General features: G+C 40.9%; 1 protein-coding gene across 5 annotated transcripts in view; it reads right to left on the bottom strand.

Annotated features, from left to right (window-relative positions):
• Nucleotides 1–242: 242 nt before the first annotated feature.
• Nucleotides 243–18,189, bottom strand: part of fam168a (family with sequence similarity 168 member A) — a 28,852-nt gene continuing 10,905 nt past the window's right edge. Inside the window, exons 2-8 of one of the 5 annotated variants that reach the window (XM_034097636.2) lie at nucleotides 13,949–14,056; nucleotides 13,226–13,386; nucleotides 9,286–9,366; nucleotides 5,651–5,793; nucleotides 4,772–4,985; nucleotides 4,132–4,258; nucleotides 243–3,928 (exon numbers count right to left, since the gene is read on the bottom strand). In XM_034097636.2, coding sequence (XP_033953527.1) covers nucleotides 4,146–4,258; nucleotides 4,772–4,985; nucleotides 5,651–5,793; nucleotides 9,286–9,366; nucleotides 13,226–13,386; nucleotides 13,949–14,010 — 774 coding nt within the window. In that variant the 5' untranslated portion in view covers nucleotides 14,011–14,056 and the 3' untranslated portion in view covers nucleotides 243–3,928; nucleotides 4,132–4,145. The remainder of the gene's footprint in view (nucleotides 3,929–4,131; nucleotides 4,259–4,771; nucleotides 4,986–5,650; nucleotides 5,794–9,285; nucleotides 9,367–13,225; nucleotides 13,387–13,948; nucleotides 14,057–18,189) is intronic. The other 4 variants (XM_034097638.2, XM_034097637.2, XM_034097639.2 and 1 more) reach the window with 4 other exon arrangements.

Below are 18,189 nucleotides of genomic sequence, written 5' to 3' on the forward strand. Positions count from 1 at the left end.
AGTGAATGAGGAGCAGTTTCTACATCCTGAAAACCAGACCTGCTCCGTTGTGTCTGCCTAACCCTAACCCCCACATAAAAAAGGTTTTTAAGAGGATTGGTCCGCAGCCCAGAAAGAAAAGCACTCTCTTAATAACGCTCAACTTAAAAAGATCAACCCCTCCTATAAAAACATGTCTAAAATGGCATTTGAGAAAAAATATCTGGGGGGGGAAAAAAGGACGTTACATTTGGAGAAGACCGCCCCCCCCAAAAATGTGTCAGTGTTAAAAAATATGACATCCAATTTTGATTGAAAAATGTAAAGGACACCGATAAATCATTATTTCGGCTCAAAGCCTAGACCCATGGTGATTCGAGACTCCATCACTGGCGACATCTAGTGTTAAAAAAGGCTCAGTGGAGGTTTAACAAAGACCAAAAATTACAAAGGGTATCACCAATTGAATGACTATCATATAGTTCAATATGACTGCTACTCAGACGGGGCGGTGGAGATTGCAAAGGTTGGAGAGAAGGAACAAAAACATGTCGCTGAGAGCAGACGGTTTAAGAAGAAAGGTAGACGTGGACATGAGAGGGAGCAGAACTAGTGATCAGGCATCATTGTGCATCCCTGAAATGTGAATAACTGAGTGTTTGAATGGTTGGTGGGATGCAAAATGGCCTCTGGAGTGAAAGTAGGACAAACATGGAGGATACTGTAAGAAAGGTGAAAGTGAGACAGGCAATATGCATCAACAAAGTGAAGATTCAGCATTAAGGAAACACGGATTCACAAGAAGCTAGACAGAACAAGAAGTTCACCAGATATGAAAGTAATCTTTACCGTTTGAAATATGGCACAGAACAAAAAGGGCATTGAGGCTGAGGGTTTCCATTCATCATTAAATACATCTTTGCACCCACAAGACAGCAAAGATGGTCTCCTAAAGCATCATGGTAGCCTTTCCACAGTCAAACAAATGTTGGATTTGGTGTCAAGAATCTCTACAATTTGTTGACAGACATTATCTAAACGTCTCCCCCTCCTCGGTGACAGATATGTAGAGGACAGAGATGTGGAAAAGGTAAAACAAATAAAATATTAAAAGCACAAACAGTAGCTGCCACACTGATGCAACCATGCTTAGCTAGAAATACATTACTGTACCACTTGCTGTATAAATATACTGCATTTTTTTTTACCTAAAGATCCAATGCTATAGTGAGTTACACCTGAATATTATGCATACCCATATGCTCAATTTACCAGAGGGAAAGAAAAAACTATTTAATTGAGAAATACTGATAGTAGTGGTTGGTTAAATAAATCCTAATGACGAGTAACATTAATGCTGTCGCAAGAAACCCTACTTCCTGTATTCTTTTCAGGTTGAATAAAAACACAGATGTTGGACACTTTAAGACCCGATAACATCCACTTTATATCTTCAGAAATACAAGCGTTTTTTCACCCGACAGCGGCATAATGCAATATCTTCTTGAGAATTAACCTACAAGTGTACAAACATCTGGACTAACAATAGCTCAAACACTCAATCTTATCGTTTTATTTTTTAAATTACAATATAAATTGCTCCTCCCTCCTTCACTACAAAGCCTAGGTACCTGTTACTTAGCATTAAATGATGGTCATCAAGTTTGTTTTTTTCTCATGTTGTGCAACATTTCCTCACAAAGTTATTCAAAACCCAAATGTTTGATATGTTCTACCTCTCTTCTTAGCATTAAATGTACTTAGTATTGAATAGAGACTGCATACAGAGCCTGTTATCCACATTAGAGATTACAAGAAGCATTTAAAAAAAAAAAATCAATTCCAAACGCTGATAAAATATTAACTGTATGTGAACAGTTGGAGGCATTCCCTCTTATTTTATTGCAATATCAAACCACTTCATCTACATACCAGCGCAGTAAATGCTTTTGTTGAACAAATCTGTACGCTCCAGATTATGAAGCGGTGATTTCGGTCCCTTTTTCTGTGGGAATCCTGAAAAATGCCACACGCCTCACCTAAATATTGAACCCTACCGTCACTACTGTAGGTTTGTAGTGTTATTAAGATGGGTCACCATACTGCTTTTGCCCATACACGCTTTCACATGAATAAGCATAAAAAAGGCAACAGAAAAAGGCTGTATATGGTCCTTTTTTCATTGGCTCAAATGTTATCCTCATCTGAACACTAATTAAGATTATGCTGGATTACAAATGGTGGATTATGTTTAAATGCCAGTAAAAGCAGATAAAGTGTACATTCCAAAACGTTTGCAATAAGGATATTATAGACTACTAAAAAGTCTGAAATCGACCTGGAATAAACCGGTTTAAAACTAAGAGGCTGAGACACTTCGTCACCCAGGCTCTGCACCTTGTGTTCATGTCTCAGACTGCTGTAACCACCAACACTGAAACCAGCGCTCCTGAATCACATGGCACTAGTCTCAAAATTCAAATCTGGACTCGGAGAATAACAAATTGTCCCTATGGCATGGACTCGGTGTCTACACATTACAGCCTTCTGATTGGACATTTTCAGCACTGGACTATGAATTGAATCGTATCCATCTATCAGCACATATTTATTAGACTGGGCCATTAATTTATGAATATGTAAGATTCAAGGTTTTCTACTTTGAGTGTTTGGTTACAAAATCGTCACCTAGAAGAAAAAAGGGAGGAGGAGACGAAGTAATCACAGTGAGGAGTCAATGTACAAAACATGTAGTGCAAAAATAGCATATTGTGTGGTCTCTTGCAAGTAAGAAACACAAACTCAAATGTCTTGTACCTTGAAATAAACACACCTGACTGAGTATGTCATCTCCTCCTCCCTCCTTTTGGTCTCCTCTCCACATCTTGTCTCCTGTCTTTGCGCCAATACAATCCCTTTAAGCTCCTCCTCTGCTGTCTGACATGCACACTCAGAAATCCATGTCATGTGTGTCTGCTTTTGTGTGTTGATCAGTAACAGCAGAACTGAACATATTGTACAGTAAGTGCAACTAAATGATCATGTGGTGTCCAACACATCACAGGAGCCCCTGTGTGTGTGTATGCGTGTGTGTGAGAAACTGTGCACGACCACCCACGACGGTGACGCGGTTAATCAAATATTCGTACAATTTGAAATACATTGACTTACACTTAAGGTTACGATTTTGAAAGTGTCCCGTCATACTAGCCTGCAGAGTATGTAGCATGAAGTAGGTGATGTTTACTTGGTGTGTATCATGCTAAAGTGGACGAAGTGGGACACACAGCTGGATGGGTCAGTAAGCGCTCTGCTCGTAGCACTCGTACGGAGATAAACGACGGGGGGATGGACTGACTACTGCCAGACAGACAGCTATGCGCTGGAAGACGAAAAAAGAGGAAGAAAGTAACAAAGGCAAGAAAGAATATCAAGAAGTCAAATAACCTGAAACCTAAAATGCTTAGTTTGTTAAAACCCTGTGCTGACATCTAGTTCTTAGAAGTTTGGCAGCATAAGTCAATAAGTGTTTGTAGTGACTGACGGAGAAGATAATGAGGAATAAGTGCCTGATATTTTCCAGCCAACTGAGCAGCAGGAAGGACCACACACACCAGCACAACACAAAACAGGAGCAACTGACACCCGTGATTGGTCAAGAGTCCTTCTGGAGTTCCAATGACAAACACATCAAAAAAAATAAAGAGGACATCAAATAAAAAAGCCATTCAAAATAAGGTAATGACTGGTTGGCAAATGAACAGAGAGAAAAAAATAAAAGCAGCTTTTGTAAAAACGTTAGAGAATGTCGCGTACTAACAATAACAATAATAGTAAAGTGGCTGTTGCACTTTAGTTTTGTTCTTGCAGACAGGTGCCGAGTTCCCATGGTTACCAGTGGGAGCCCGGGTAAGATTTGAGCAGTTGCATACGATGGTGGACTCCAGATCTGGTGGGAGAGAAGAGAAAAGGAACACCTTAGTGATTTATTACAAAATGACACTCACCTCTACGGAACAGAGAGGAGAACAAATGAAAGGCAGCGCAGTTTGTTCAAGTCAGGGAGACAACAACAAAATAAAAAGGATGGGAGGAGGGAGTGTAATAAATGGAGGAGAGAACAAAGTAAACAGCAGGGGGGCAGACACTCACATGATGGGTGGGCTCTACCAGTGGGGCGGGACGTAGCTGTACCCAGGTGTCCCTTGGGGCCTGTAGGTTGGCACAGTTACCGGGTGTCCTCCAATCTGGGCGTGCTGAGGCGTGGTCAGCAGGGTCCCTACAGGAAGTTAACAACACCATTAATGAGATCAGTTATTTATGTATCACTCTGCAGAACAGCTATGAAGGTTTCAGTTATTGCAGTACAGTATGAATTGCCCTTTTATATTTGTTTTTAAGAGGAAATCAAGCATTTGGGTTTATTTGCCCCAATTCTAAGCTTGTGTTTTCGCTAAACACATGCTGATGTAAGTTAAGGTCTCGAGGTTAGCCCCGAAATAAGTGGCTAAAATTGAATTGATGATCAAAATAGTTGCCATTACATTTTCTACATCGACTAATAACTGAATTGCTTAACTTTTAGATGTGTTGGTACAGTCAGGTCTGCACACTGCTGTTTTAGGATATGCAGACCTGACTGTACCAACACATCTAATCCATCAAGAATTTCAGCAAAATCACAAGAGAAGTCTTAAAAACAACACATTTAGTGAGCAACAGTCAAGAGAACAGAGGTAAACAAAGACGTCAATGCAAGCAAGTTATCTCGGAAAGTAGAAATAAACTTAACATGTTGGAGCCAGGAGTCTGGCCGTACCTGCACTCATGGCCATGGTTGTCCCAGCGACCATCCCCATGGCAGCCATGCCTTGGTTGCGAGGAGCCTGTACGGGGACGGGGGCGGGGTAGAGGGCCGCGGAGGGGATGCTGTTGGGCTGCACCACGGTGGTGTGATGGATCACATGAGGCTGAGCCGCATACACCGGCTGGGTGTAGTACGCTCCCTGAGAGGGTGGAGGAGGAAAGTGAGGCGTTAGTGTAAGGTTTATAACGCTTAATGTTTTACCACTGCATACAAAAAGTATACAGAAAACTCATTGGCATTTTTTATTCTTATCTTTCCTCCTGCCTCTGTATTTTTAAACATCCATTCAACCATTAAAACAACCAAGTTACAAAAGAACAAAATGAGACCCATGTTGTTGGCTTGTCGTGTAATTGCATCTCAAACACTGTGTTTCAGGCTTGTTTCAGTATCATTTGCTCACCAGGTGTTTCCTGTGAAATTGCAAACTAAATGGACTTTGTGTTTGGGAGGTTTGGTTCTTGGAGCTCACTGTGAAAGTTAACCAAATGGGTTCTTTGTTCAAAATAAATTGTTAACATGCCCATAAACAAAACAACCACCCATAGCTCAAATTCAAAAGACTTTGTTAATGGCATTTGTAATCTATTTATTTATTTGTTTAACACTGCATTTCATAGCTGTGATGTCAAATTGCTTAACCTTATTGTTCCAATTCACTATAAAATGTGTGCACTAAAGAGAAGGAGTGAAATGGCCCTGGCAGCTGAGCAGGCGCAACACGACAGATCTGATCAACATTCTTCAGAGTAGAGTGTGTCTCTAAGGAAATGCTGTCAGGTGTTATTCACTAAGGTTCCTTACCTGTGCGTATAGGTTCTGCTGAGGGTAGGCACTGCGGATGGGGTACATGGCTGTTTGGTACGGGGTGGGGCTCGGGGTGTAGGGGGGGGGTGCTCCATTTGACTGAGTGGGGGGCACTTTGTATTGGGTGCCTGCTGAATATCCTATAATAGTCAAAAGAAATAAAGAGGGGGGAAAGAAAGGAGGATTTAGAAATATAGAATCCAGGGATAGTGGATTTCAAAGTATTTTTTCCAAATGTATTCGATTCATATGTACAATATCATATATACATTTTCAAATTGGAGAACTTGCTCCTATCCATGTCTATTTCTTTGTCGGATGTGTATATATAGAGTATAAATATCCCTTTTGCATTTCCTACAAACGCCATCAGATGGGGGACTGGTACCATCTTTTAATGGGGATTGAGGATCAAACACCACAGCAAAGTGCTTTCTGCCGTGTTGCTTACTGCTAAAGACAGTAGTTCTATAGTTAGTGTATGTGGAGTATAACCACCTTCTGATTGTCAAAAAACCTCCTAACCTTATTTGTGCAAACATGATTTAAATGTAGGCACTATATTTAACCGACACTACGATTTAAAAAGGTCTGAAAGGCTTGAGGTCTACTGTAGGGCGGTAAAGGCATCTGGTTCAGACCGCAGCATTAGTGTGTGCTGTAATGTGTGCTCTGCTTTGTGGGGTGCAGTACCCCTGATCCGCCACCGGGAGGAGCCTGAAGGTCAAACATGCTACTAGCTAGTCGCTGCTGCAGAGCTTATGAAAGCGCTTCCCTCACACAAGGACGAGGGAACAAAGAGATGCTGGGGCTGCTACTCGTGTCTAAAAGTGTGTGTCTGTGCAAATTCACACACATGCACGCAGGGCATTAAAGGACAATGGTGTGTGACAATTACACAAAAGCCTGATAGAAAAGTGTTTGTCTATGCGATGGTCTTGAGAAATAATGACATTGACCAAGATGTGTTCCTAATGAGCTGGCGGTCTGGAGGTTGTCTGTGGCACACAAGACGTACATTTGCCCATACAGAATGCATAGGAAAAAGATGTGCAGTCAAACATTACCACTGCCGATTTTAACGACAGCTACAATAATGAGTCTCCTTTGTTTGAACAAGCTGTTTGTGCCTTGCTTAAGCACACCCGATTTTTTTTTGTTAGACTTCCTTAAGATAAAACCAAACTGGGGGAGGGGACGGGATGAGAGGGGCTTCAAAGCACCACAGATGAAATCTACAAAACCACCCTGTCTTGGTACGATACTTGAAATTCAGGAGAATTGGAACGAATTAAGCAGCCGTTTCCTTTCCTAATTGTGTTCGTCTTTTATCGATTGATAGTAATTCTACTTTAATACAAATATGTTTTTGTTTAAGTGATTTTTTTCATTCTTTAAATGAAGAATTGTTATCTTAATCGAACAGATTATATTAGTTCTTTTAATTACTCTTTTTGTTACCCATCGCTCTGTCTGGTACCATCCAAGTAATAACTTTATGTTTAAAGTCGCCAACTTCACCCGATCCACAAGATCTATCATTTATCTTTGAACAATACGCTTGCTTGTTCTCCCTATTTTCAGTTCATTGATTGGGTATTTCAAATTGTCTATCTGAAATTGGTGATAAAGGTGTTGTGATTTTGAGTTTAACATTGTCACTCTTTGCAAATAAATATTTTTTGATGAATTCACGTGATGAAGTTTGCTAATAAAACTCACCTCACTGGGACTGGAAATGTGAGACTATTAGAAATGATCAACCTTCTAGACATGAATTTGTTGTTTTGGAGCTTTCAAATCTTAGATGACGTTACTTGCTTCAGGCAAATTCATATCAAACAAGGAAAAGAAGCCTCAAATACTTTTAGGAGATGGGTGGCTTCTTAGTATTACACGCAGTTGAACAAGTTTTAACATGTGACACCTTATGTAATATTCATCAGGGTATATGCAGGAATCCTGAAGTCAAATTTAAGACCTTTTTTAAGACCTCATCGCCACTTCGAGTTCTAACCGGTTACATTGGCGACACTTTTACCTCACTTGTCCTTCCTCCTTATCTTCCAATCATTTGGACGCAAACTTGCATTTCCCCATAACGATGTTGTTTAGCAACCGGCGTAAACGGACCTTCACGCGCTATCAAGCAGTGAGCGTGCGATGTCCGGTTCAGATGACGTCAAATCCAACAGGATGCCATAAATAAAGTACACAGAATCACACTACACACCTACGCAATGATTACATTCAGGCAGACTGTAGAATACAACCTCTTTGGACAATTTATATACTTATTGAAAACAAGCTACAAAATGTAATACCTTGGAAAATGCCATTTAATAGCCTTAATTTTCTCTAAATTGATTCATCAACTTTTAATACTTTTTAAGACCCCCGCGGGGAACAGGGTGTCCGCACACCCTGTTCATACTGAGATAGCGTTACAACCACCAATTATTGATTGCTCAATAAAATCACGACTATAAGCCATTTTAGACACATTCTATTCTAAAAACAAGCTTGACATTTGAAAGCTCCAGTGAGATGGTATTGACCCGGTCTGGGTTTCCAGGCTGAAAGGTTCCGGATCCCGACATATTCAACTTTCTGTCTCTGCAGACACACCATATCTGGGTTGCACAGCGACAACTGTTATTCCCATCTGCTGTGGGGCCAGACAGGGAGCCCCAGCAGAGTGTGCTGCTGAGGGCCACCGGCAGCTGCTACCGGCCGGCCTCCCACTCCTCCACCATCAACGCTCTTTAGGCTGACATCACCACTTAACCCATACTGCCTTCACTTTACTGTGGAGCTCTCAACTACCACGGTTGCTTTAAATATAATGCTTTGAAACACAATTCAAAGCAGAGGTTATTGTGATATTACATACATATTAAGTATTTAATTACCCCAAATAACTCATATTTGCTTTTGGTCGAGTATGCATAATCAACATATATATTCAATGAAGCCCTCTCGAACGGCATCAGGGTAGATCATGTGACTTCAAATTCAAATCCAGCAGAGTCTAGTTTATTTTTGCTTTCACAGCATAACCTAAGAATGCACTTTCATTTATTCCCCCCCCCCCCCACACGTCACTAAACTGTCCATCAAAATGTGAATGAAATTATTACAATAATGACTTGGCAGCAACATTAACACATTTCTGAAGGTTATTATAGATGAATTGGTGGCTTATTAGTTTAGTTGTTCACGGCCGTTTAGTTTATAAGTAGTATAGCTTCGAAGTCTTGGAATCTAAACATCCATCTTTTTTTATTTTGTTTACATTTTCCCAGGGTTAATACTAAACTGAGGAGAAATCCCTCATTGCTAACATGTTTTCAGATATGATGTCTACGTTGTTGTCGTTTATGCATTGTATTTGACCATATTACATGTCATGTTTAATTCTCAGTGACACGATAACGCTCTTGACTTTCTTCTTCAAAAAGAGAAACATCCCACTAATTAACTTCAGAGGAATTGGGTTCAACTGAAAGATATTTCACCCCAGATATTACCCATTGTGTAATATAAACAAAGTCATCAAATGGTGTGTGTGTGTGTGTGTGTGTGTGTGTGTGTGTGTGTGTGTGTGTGTGTGTGTGTGTTTCAGGGCTCACCTGGTGGATACCCGGGACTCCCTGTTTGATAAAGGTTGGGTGTATAGGTGGGAGCCGTGGCGGGATACCCTCCTGGATAGCCTGTTAGACATCACAGACAAAAGAGAATAAATCAGAAACCATGGCTTAACAGCAAGAGGGCCACTGATGCACACACACAGGTAGGCAGTATTTGGTTTGGAGCAGGGTGTGCACAGATGGCGCTCATAAAAAAAAGAATTCGGCACCAATAACACAGTCGGTTGGATGCGTCTTACATACAGACCTGCCAATATAGTGTGGGAGGAGAAAGAAAAAACACACACACACACACACGTGTTAATTTCTTTGACGAAATATTATCAAAGATAACGTTACATTTCTGATAGTCAGTTTTTCTCCTTGCAGTTCCACTTCCGGTGCTGCGTCAGGGCAGCAGCTGTGTGTCTGTGGGGCGCGCGGCGGTAGATTTGAATTACACCAGGCAGCGGCACAATATGAACTGTCAGGAAGACTCGGGTCTAACTCATGGTCTAACTCAGTGGTTCCCAAACGGTGTGCCGTGAGGCAAGTCCGGGTGTGCCGTGAGATTTTGTGACAACCATACGTTATTATTGCAATATACAACTACACACATATAATTATTTTTTAATTTACTATATCAGTACTTTGTAGGTTTATATGTACGTAATCTGCGCGACTTGCGCGTCCACATCTCCACATGCAGTGCTGCATAAACATGGCTGAGTCAGCAATAACTCTCGAGGGGTGGAGGTATGCCCATTATTTTGAGTTCATCCGAAGAATAGACAGGAATGTGACGGTGAGGTGCAAACTGTGTCCAGGCCAGAAGCTGTTATCCACTGCTGTAAACACCACGTCAAACCTCAACAAGCACCTGCAAAGAACACATGCTAAGGTGGAGCTACCGCACACGCTATTTGTTGTTTGTTTACATCACAGTCTGTTCTTCTTCTCTGTTTTCCGGTTGTTGCCTGTTTTGAATGACGAATACACACTACCGCCGCCTGCTGGTAAGGAGAGTTATTGCCACTCACGCATGCGCAGTTCGTACGTGCTCGGCTGAAGTCTTTGCTGAAGTCTTTGCGGTGTCTGGTTCCAGTGCAACACATGGCCAACACGCAGGAGAACACGCCGACGCAACAGAGTGAGCAGAGATAGACTGCGCAAAATATACAGATACCAGGAGACAGAGAACAGCCATGGTCAGATAGGAAAACATTCAGGATCTGGATCAGTCTTATGCGACAATGGAAACTGAACTAAAGAGAACATTTGAAACGTTAGCAGTCTGCGTGATCTGCTTGCAGGGAGGGGCGGGCCGGCCCTGCGAGTAAAGTAACGAGTAAAGTAACGAGTTACTTTATGTAGAGTAACGAAGTAGTGTAATATATATATATATTTTTTTTTTAAAAAGTAATATGTAATATATTACTTTTTTTTTAGTAACGACCCCATCTCTGCTGAAATGTTACATTTATAATTTGTAGTTCAGGACCATGGACAATGCAGCTTCCTTGCATTGACAGTTCTCTGTGCTGAATTTCCTTTGTCTCATTTTTAATGTTGTGACCTGTCTGCTTTAAATGAGTGTGTTGCTGCTTTGATGAAGCCTAATTTGATAACGTTTCAAATTAATTTCTGAAATATTTCGTTAATAAATATTTCATGAGTAATATAGTTGTCTTTAGTAAATAATTATGCACATTTACAGATATTTTACATGATATGAGTGATAACACGTGTTATAAGGGCTATTTTGCACAATAGGTGTGCCTTGAGATTTTTACTTGTCCTTTGGTGTGCCTTGGGCACAAAAAGTTTGGGAACCACTGGTCTAACTAACCTTATTTAACAGAAAATAAAATGGCAACAACAGGGCTTAGGAGCAGTGGTCGCACTCGCGTTAACCGAATACCCCCCCGTCAGCGCGAGTGAGTGATAAACTGTGCACTCGACGGATAATAATGGATTATGACGGAAATGTTACGATCCTGTCCGTCAAAATGACTGACAACGAAAAAGTCTAAAGCCACCACTGCTTGGGAGAAAGAAACGATGTGATATTTGGGCCCATTTTCGCTACAATGAGTCGGAGAAAAAAAGCGAATGCATTGTTTTATCAGAAGGGAAGCAATGTGGCCATAACACAGCTGGTAAAAACACCACAAACCTGACCAGATACTCTCTGCAAAGCTTCTTAATCATTCAACCTGTGTTTTTCATCAAATAAGGACAAGATATAATCTTATTTATATATACTAAAATGACAAATTATTGGTTTTGGCTAGACTAGTTTGACTGAAATGTTCTATATAATCTGATGACTAAAAAAGACTCAACAGTTTTCATTGACAAAAAGTAGACTAAAATAATTAGTTTTCTTTGACTAAAATAAGACTAAAATGCTCAGACTTTTAGTCGACTAAAACTTGACTAAATAAAAACAGGATGAAGGTGACTAAATATGACTAAAACGAAAATGTAACACAGGACTAAGACTAAAACTAAATTAAAAAATAGCTGATGAAATTAACACTAACACACACGATTTTGACCCGAGAAAAAAAGCTTTTGTAGATAAAAAGGTGCAACTTAGACAGACTGAGACAACAACGTGAAGGAGGAGACAAGCAGGAGAGGTAAGAGATGCTTTGTTCGTGAACAATGTTATTTTTGTTTACTTCAAACTTTAAATGACCAGTCCATTACTCAGTTCCCTTAACATTACCATTACTGTGTTCATTTGGATTAGCTAAAGATGTATATACGTATGGTAATAGGTGTAAACATCTGTATAATTTCACATAGAAAGTGTTATCCATATTTTGCATTAAAGTTATTGATTAAAATCAAAATGTACACGATTAGGCTAGACTATTTATGACCTAGCATAAAACATGGTATTTTGTGATAAATATGGTTAACAAGAGATGACATGAATGAACTAGCCCCATGAGCTAGAGCAGTGCTGCTCATTACTTATTATTGGCGGAATATATTCCGTGGCCTTGAGCCTTTGCTTTATCTAGCTTTGGCTGCTGTATGATAAGAAACTGTCAGATTTAACAGGTTAGGGGTAAGTGTAGCATTTAACTACACTTTTAACAACTAAAATAGTCAGGTCATGGGAGCCTATTTTATATACCATCCCCCGTGTAATGTACATTTGTATATGCCACTGGCTCATTGCAATTCTAGAAACATTTCAGATTCCTCTCTTCAAACATACCCCATTACCTTTACATTCTGATAAAATTACTAAACCAATTGTATTATATTGGTCCCATAATAGTATTCAGTCTACAGCTCATATCCAAATGCTTCAAGGTTCTCCAATTAAAACTGTTGAATGACTAACACTCACTTTAAAAGACCCAACTGAACCACTTCTAAAGCAAAAAAGGTTTTAAAATGTTACTTTTATATAGAAACTAATTGTGGTTTCCTGCTGCACAAAGGACTCTGGAATGAAGTCTCTGCGAGGAAATGATCCCTGAAAACATTGCTTTCCCTCAGACCATGTCCACTGGGTCTTCTATGTTAACACACACCTTTGAGTAGTGAAAGCACTATAAGTTACACTGGTATCCTTATTTGACTTGATCGTCTTAGTTTTTTTATTTGTGGAACTTGGTAAAAACACAATCTAAAACATGGGTTATTCCTGCAGGCATCTTGACCTGCAGTTTAAACTTTCACCGTGTTTTGGAAAATAAAAAAGGGTGGCAAATGATCCCAGCGTCACGCTTCTGCACCAGGTTCCAACGTTGTCACAAGAGAGTAAACAAATCACGTAGCAATTCCCAGGACTATCTTTTAGGACACTCATTCACTGACTCAAATCTCAGTGGCAGTGTTTGTTGTCACTTGAAGCCACCCTTTAAAACATGCTTATTATAGTATGGAGGAGGATGATGAATGCGTGACGTAGTTTTACCTGCAAAGGCCATGTTCTTAGGGTTTCCGTATGGAGTGCCAGGCTGAACGGGGCTGTAGACGGGATTCATAGCTGAAGCTAACCTGTTCTTACTGAGAAAGGGAGAAAAAGACAGAGCGGTAGAGGGGGCAGGGGGAATATGGAAGGGAGAGAGATGTAAGCTGTGTAAATTGGAAAGAAGAACGGTTATGATTATCAAGCACAGGCACGCACTCATCACGCACATAAATCCCAAACTCAGATTCTTCAGGCGACATCCAGCTGAGGGATTTTGCCAGCATGCAACAAAAACCAGATCACCCTCGAGCAGGCTCAACGCAAATATGGATTAAAAAAACAACGGACTTTTGGAATAAATGAGGCACAAGCACTGACAAAAAGTACGCATGGAACTAATTGTTTGGTTTTCTGTGAGGCAGTAAATAAATCAAATGTAGCTGCCTTTTTACTACTGCACCAAACAAGGCAGGGCCATATCGAACAGCCTGGTTACGAGTACAGGACTGAACGGAGGAATGGCCGCTAAACATTAAAGGTTCTGGAAATGTTTTGGTTGAGATGACCTATAACAAGAGCCATTTATATAACCATAAGGCTGCTCTCTCCACCAGTCTCACTATGTAGAGGAAATGACCTCCAGTCCTCCCAACTTACCTCGTCATATGGGCATGGGAAATTGTGTTTACATGTGTGTGTGAGTGTGTGTGCATGCGTGCCCCGTACCTCTTGTGCGTGTCTGGTTGATACATGAAACTGAATTTGTCTGTGGGATGCCCGCTCGCCATTCTTGCTGTATGCAAATGAGGAAGGAGTGGAAGTGGATATGCAAATCTGAAATTAAAACAGCGAGAGTTCATGATTACAACGAACACAGGAAAAGAGACCAAAAGAAAAAAGAAAAGAGCAAAAGAAGCAAGCACCGGTGCAACAGCAAATGGTTAGTGACCGCAGCAGGGAGACAGTGATTTAGACAGTGTGAGTGAGCGTGTGTGGTAACTGCCGTGTCCTTGAATGCATCATGGTGTGAAATAGAGAGGAATTCCTGGAAATAGTGAGATGGAATGTTTTTGCATTTATTTTTAAAGCTGTGCGTATAAAACAATCAGTTTCTACTGGCTGACAAAACAGCCTAAAGGTTAGGTTTCTCTTTCCTGTTTATATGGAGGCCTAAGTGCATGTGAGTGAAAGTAAGATATGAGCATGACTGTATTTATGTGATGTGCTGTACACGACATCCAATACAAGCAGCAAAGAAAACGTTCAGAAGCACGACACACCCAGTGAGGGGGAAAGTGACAGAGAACAAAATAAAGTACAAATCAGCTGGGTCCTGCACAGCGTCATGAATAAGCATGATCAAGTGAGCATGAGCCAGAACCACAAAAGCACAAGGCATCGCACAAACACAGAGCGGAACAGCCGAGGAATAAATAAAGAGGAGGAAAGGTGTGTGTGTGTGTGTGTGTGCTCATGTGGATTGTGTGTTGATTTGTTCTTCCTTTTCTGAAAGAGATGGGAGTCTGTATATGACGATCAGGCCGGTTCTGTCTGGTTTTAACTGCGGCTCTGTCGTGTGTTGTATAAGACTGCGTGAAATGTGTTGTGGCAAGCTCTTTGCACACTGCACATCACCCATTCACCATGTTTAGACTATGAAAATGCATGTGTCTAATTCAGCTTCCTGTAGATTTGTGAAATGCACTGTCTCAAAAGACAGACTTAAATCTGACCGATCCATCCTGGGCTTGTGCTTCATGGCCGGTGAACAAATCCTTCAGGTGATTATAGTTCTACTGTCACCATTTCTGGGCACGCACGTTACCGCTGCCTGTAATGCCAAACGGCACCAAGTGACAGTTCAAATTAAGCAAGAAAGCATTTCAGCGCACCATCCAGCAACACTGACGTCAAAACGCCCAGAGACAGCCGCCAGCTGAATGCGAGTACAAACACTCTTTTCAGTCTTTTTGTGCTTATTCCGTAAAAACACACACGCATTCCTCAGAAAGCAACCTGTGTATGTGTATCAACAATTATTACATTCCTCCAACTTAATCTGTCTCTCCTGCGAAGATTTCATTGTACCATGATATAAGCAAAATATATATATATATATATATATATATATATATATATTCCAACCTCCAGAAGAAAAAAAAACACAGCTGAGCTTAAAAAATACAACCCTTCATATTCCTTAAATCTCTTAAAAGTTCACTTTACCAGTTTTAAAATTAAAAAAATGTATTCCATGTTGATCCGCAATGATCTGTGTAATAAAATAAAAAATATTCACAGTCACGCTTGCAAATCTGTCAGGCACGAAACACCAAGTATATCTGAAGCCATTTGGACCAAATGGGTGGGCTGACAGGCCAGTTGCCATCCCTAAAGCCAATGCGGTGATCATACTGTAGCTTTTTGATTTGATTTGAAATGTAGGTGAAGACAACATATGCAAACAAAAAAGCTGAATTTTCTGTTGCTTTAAAAACTCAACATTTGTCGATTTTCATTATCTTAACAGAACATTATTGTACAAAATCATCAAATAAAAATAGAGCAAACCTTGTGTTGCGAGAGCGTTAATCTAAAATATTATCCTAATCTGTAGGATGTTCACTTGAGCTAAATTGTGATGCCTATGTGAATGTGTTGAAGGGGAGAACAATACCCACTAACACAGGGACAGGTGGCTAAGCTAGACCCTCCAGAAAAACGCGAATTTACCGCATAATCAGCAAAATGGCGCAGATTTTTTAAAAGGCCGCATATTTATCAAAAGGCCGCATAATCCCCGCATTTTTCCACACAAAGTTGAGAGAAAAAAAGTTAAATCGTCTTGACGTGAAGTGATGATGACGACGCGACGTCATCATCTCGCGCATCACAGAAGGTAAACAACACCGTAGAGTGAACGTGTGGAGCTCACACGAGAGAAAAAACACCAACATGAAAAAATCGAATCCATCTAATTTACTGCCGAACATTTCTGCTAAAGACCGGGCAAAGCAGTACCCCGTTGTATTGCACGAAAGTGGGGGGGAAACTATTCTGCACCCCGTTGGAGCATAACGGCCCGTCCACACAGCGGCGTGCGTTGACGCTTCCCCATTCACTTTGAATGGGGTGACGTCACTTTTAGCCGAAATGCATCGTGGGAAGCGACGTGGAGCGTAGCTGGCGTGGCTCGCTGCAAAAGTTGAGCAATGTTCAACTTTTGACGCCTCGGTGAGGCGTCAGCCAATCGAATCATATGCCAGTACAAGCTCTAGCCAATCAAACCGCTGCTTGTGTGTCAGGGGCAGGAGATTCATGTGATTGGTTGTTGGTCGAGTTTCAGACACGCCCGCCGGCAAGCGACAGCGCATGCCGCTGTGTGGACGGGCCGTAAGAGAAAATCGACGGTGACGACCCACTTTGATTCATTCAAACATTCGAAAAAGCTTTCTGCTGCTGAGGACAAGAAAGCCAAACAACTCACGTTCACCGAGGCATCAACCTCCAAAACCCTTTCGAGGGCTACAAGAAACGAGGTGAGAAGCCTACAAGATTGAAGCTGGTCAGATAACGAACAAGTAAATGAAAACAGAATGAGGCGGAGATGTGTGTGTGTGTGTGTGTGTGAGAGTGAGATTAAAATAGCCCAATTTCTTTTACAATAAATAAACATTGAATGTGTTTAATTGAATAGTAAAGGGGTTTAACGTTAGTGGCAGGTTGTGTGTGAGAGAGAATAAATAAATAAGACAGCCCAATATTTATTTTTTTCGCATATTTCGCAACTTCCCGCAATTTCACCGCATAAAACCCTGCATGTTTGATCGCATAATCAAGGATTTTAGCCCGCATAATCAAGGATTTTTGCCCGCGTTTTTCTGGAGGGTCTACTAAGCTAACTATGTGGTCTAGTGTCGTAATCACAACATTACCAACTATCAGTGTGCCTGAATAGAGTAGGGTGTGTTAATCTGTTTCAGCCTGAGAAACAGAGGGTCTACTGTGTGTGTGTGTGTGTGTGTGTGTGTGTGTGTGTGTGTGTGTGTGTGTGTGTGTGTGTGTGTGTGTGTGTGTGTGTGTGTGTGTGTGTGTGTGTGTGTGTGTGTGTGTGTGTGTGTGTGCAAAAGTGATGAAAGTGAATGGCGTGAACAATAGAGGGCACCACAATGCGTCTAATGAAGGTGTGTGAGGACCAGAGAATGGCAGAAACCCATGTGATGAGTGGGAGTGTCTGACAACTCCCTTTTGTTTTCAGGGGGAGGGGATGATGAGGAGCTTCATGCTCTTCATTCTAAACAAAAAGCCTCTTTCTATCCAGAAGACCTTCTGTTTGACAGATTGTAAAGTCTATCCTCGTGAGGATAGACCATCAAAAGATTAAATACATTTATGTGTAGTAGTGCAAAGGGGCAGAGACGTCATAAAGACAATAACAAAAAAACATTGAGTCATCTGCTGAATCATTTATCCATTAGTCTATAAAGATTTGAGAGAAAAGCAGATACTCCAAATGTTTCACAATACCAATTTCCCAGAACCAGTTCAATGTTTTGTCCAAACAACATTCCAAAACCTAAAACATTATCAATTTACTTTTAAGACAAAGAAAAAAGCAGCAACTCCAAGCGATAGAGAAGCTAGACCTATTTGCCAAACTGAAGCCAGGTCATTTAAGAAGCAGAAAGCATTTACTGTGAAGGAGCTGCAGGTACAAATGCTGCCATGCCAGTGAGGGGAAACAAACCAAACACACATCAGAATCCAGATTTTAACTGAATAAATTACTCTTTTGGAAACCATGCACCGCATTTTCAAAAAGTTGAAGGCTGCTTTCTGTAAAGTCTTATCTTTTCACTCCTCTTTCTTCTTCCAAACGCACCAGACTTCAGAGCAAGCCGAGCTAGCTGCAGACGCTCTGTCGGTGTAAAGGCTTCCAGCGGACTCGGGCACTGATGATCTGACAT

The sequence above is a fragment of the Pseudochaenichthys georgianus genome, chromosome 13 (genome assembly GCF_902827115.2).
Source record: "Pseudochaenichthys georgianus chromosome 13, fPseGeo1.2, whole genome shotgun sequence".
Taxonomy (NCBI): domain Eukaryota; kingdom Metazoa; phylum Chordata; class Actinopteri; order Perciformes; family Channichthyidae; genus Pseudochaenichthys; species Pseudochaenichthys georgianus.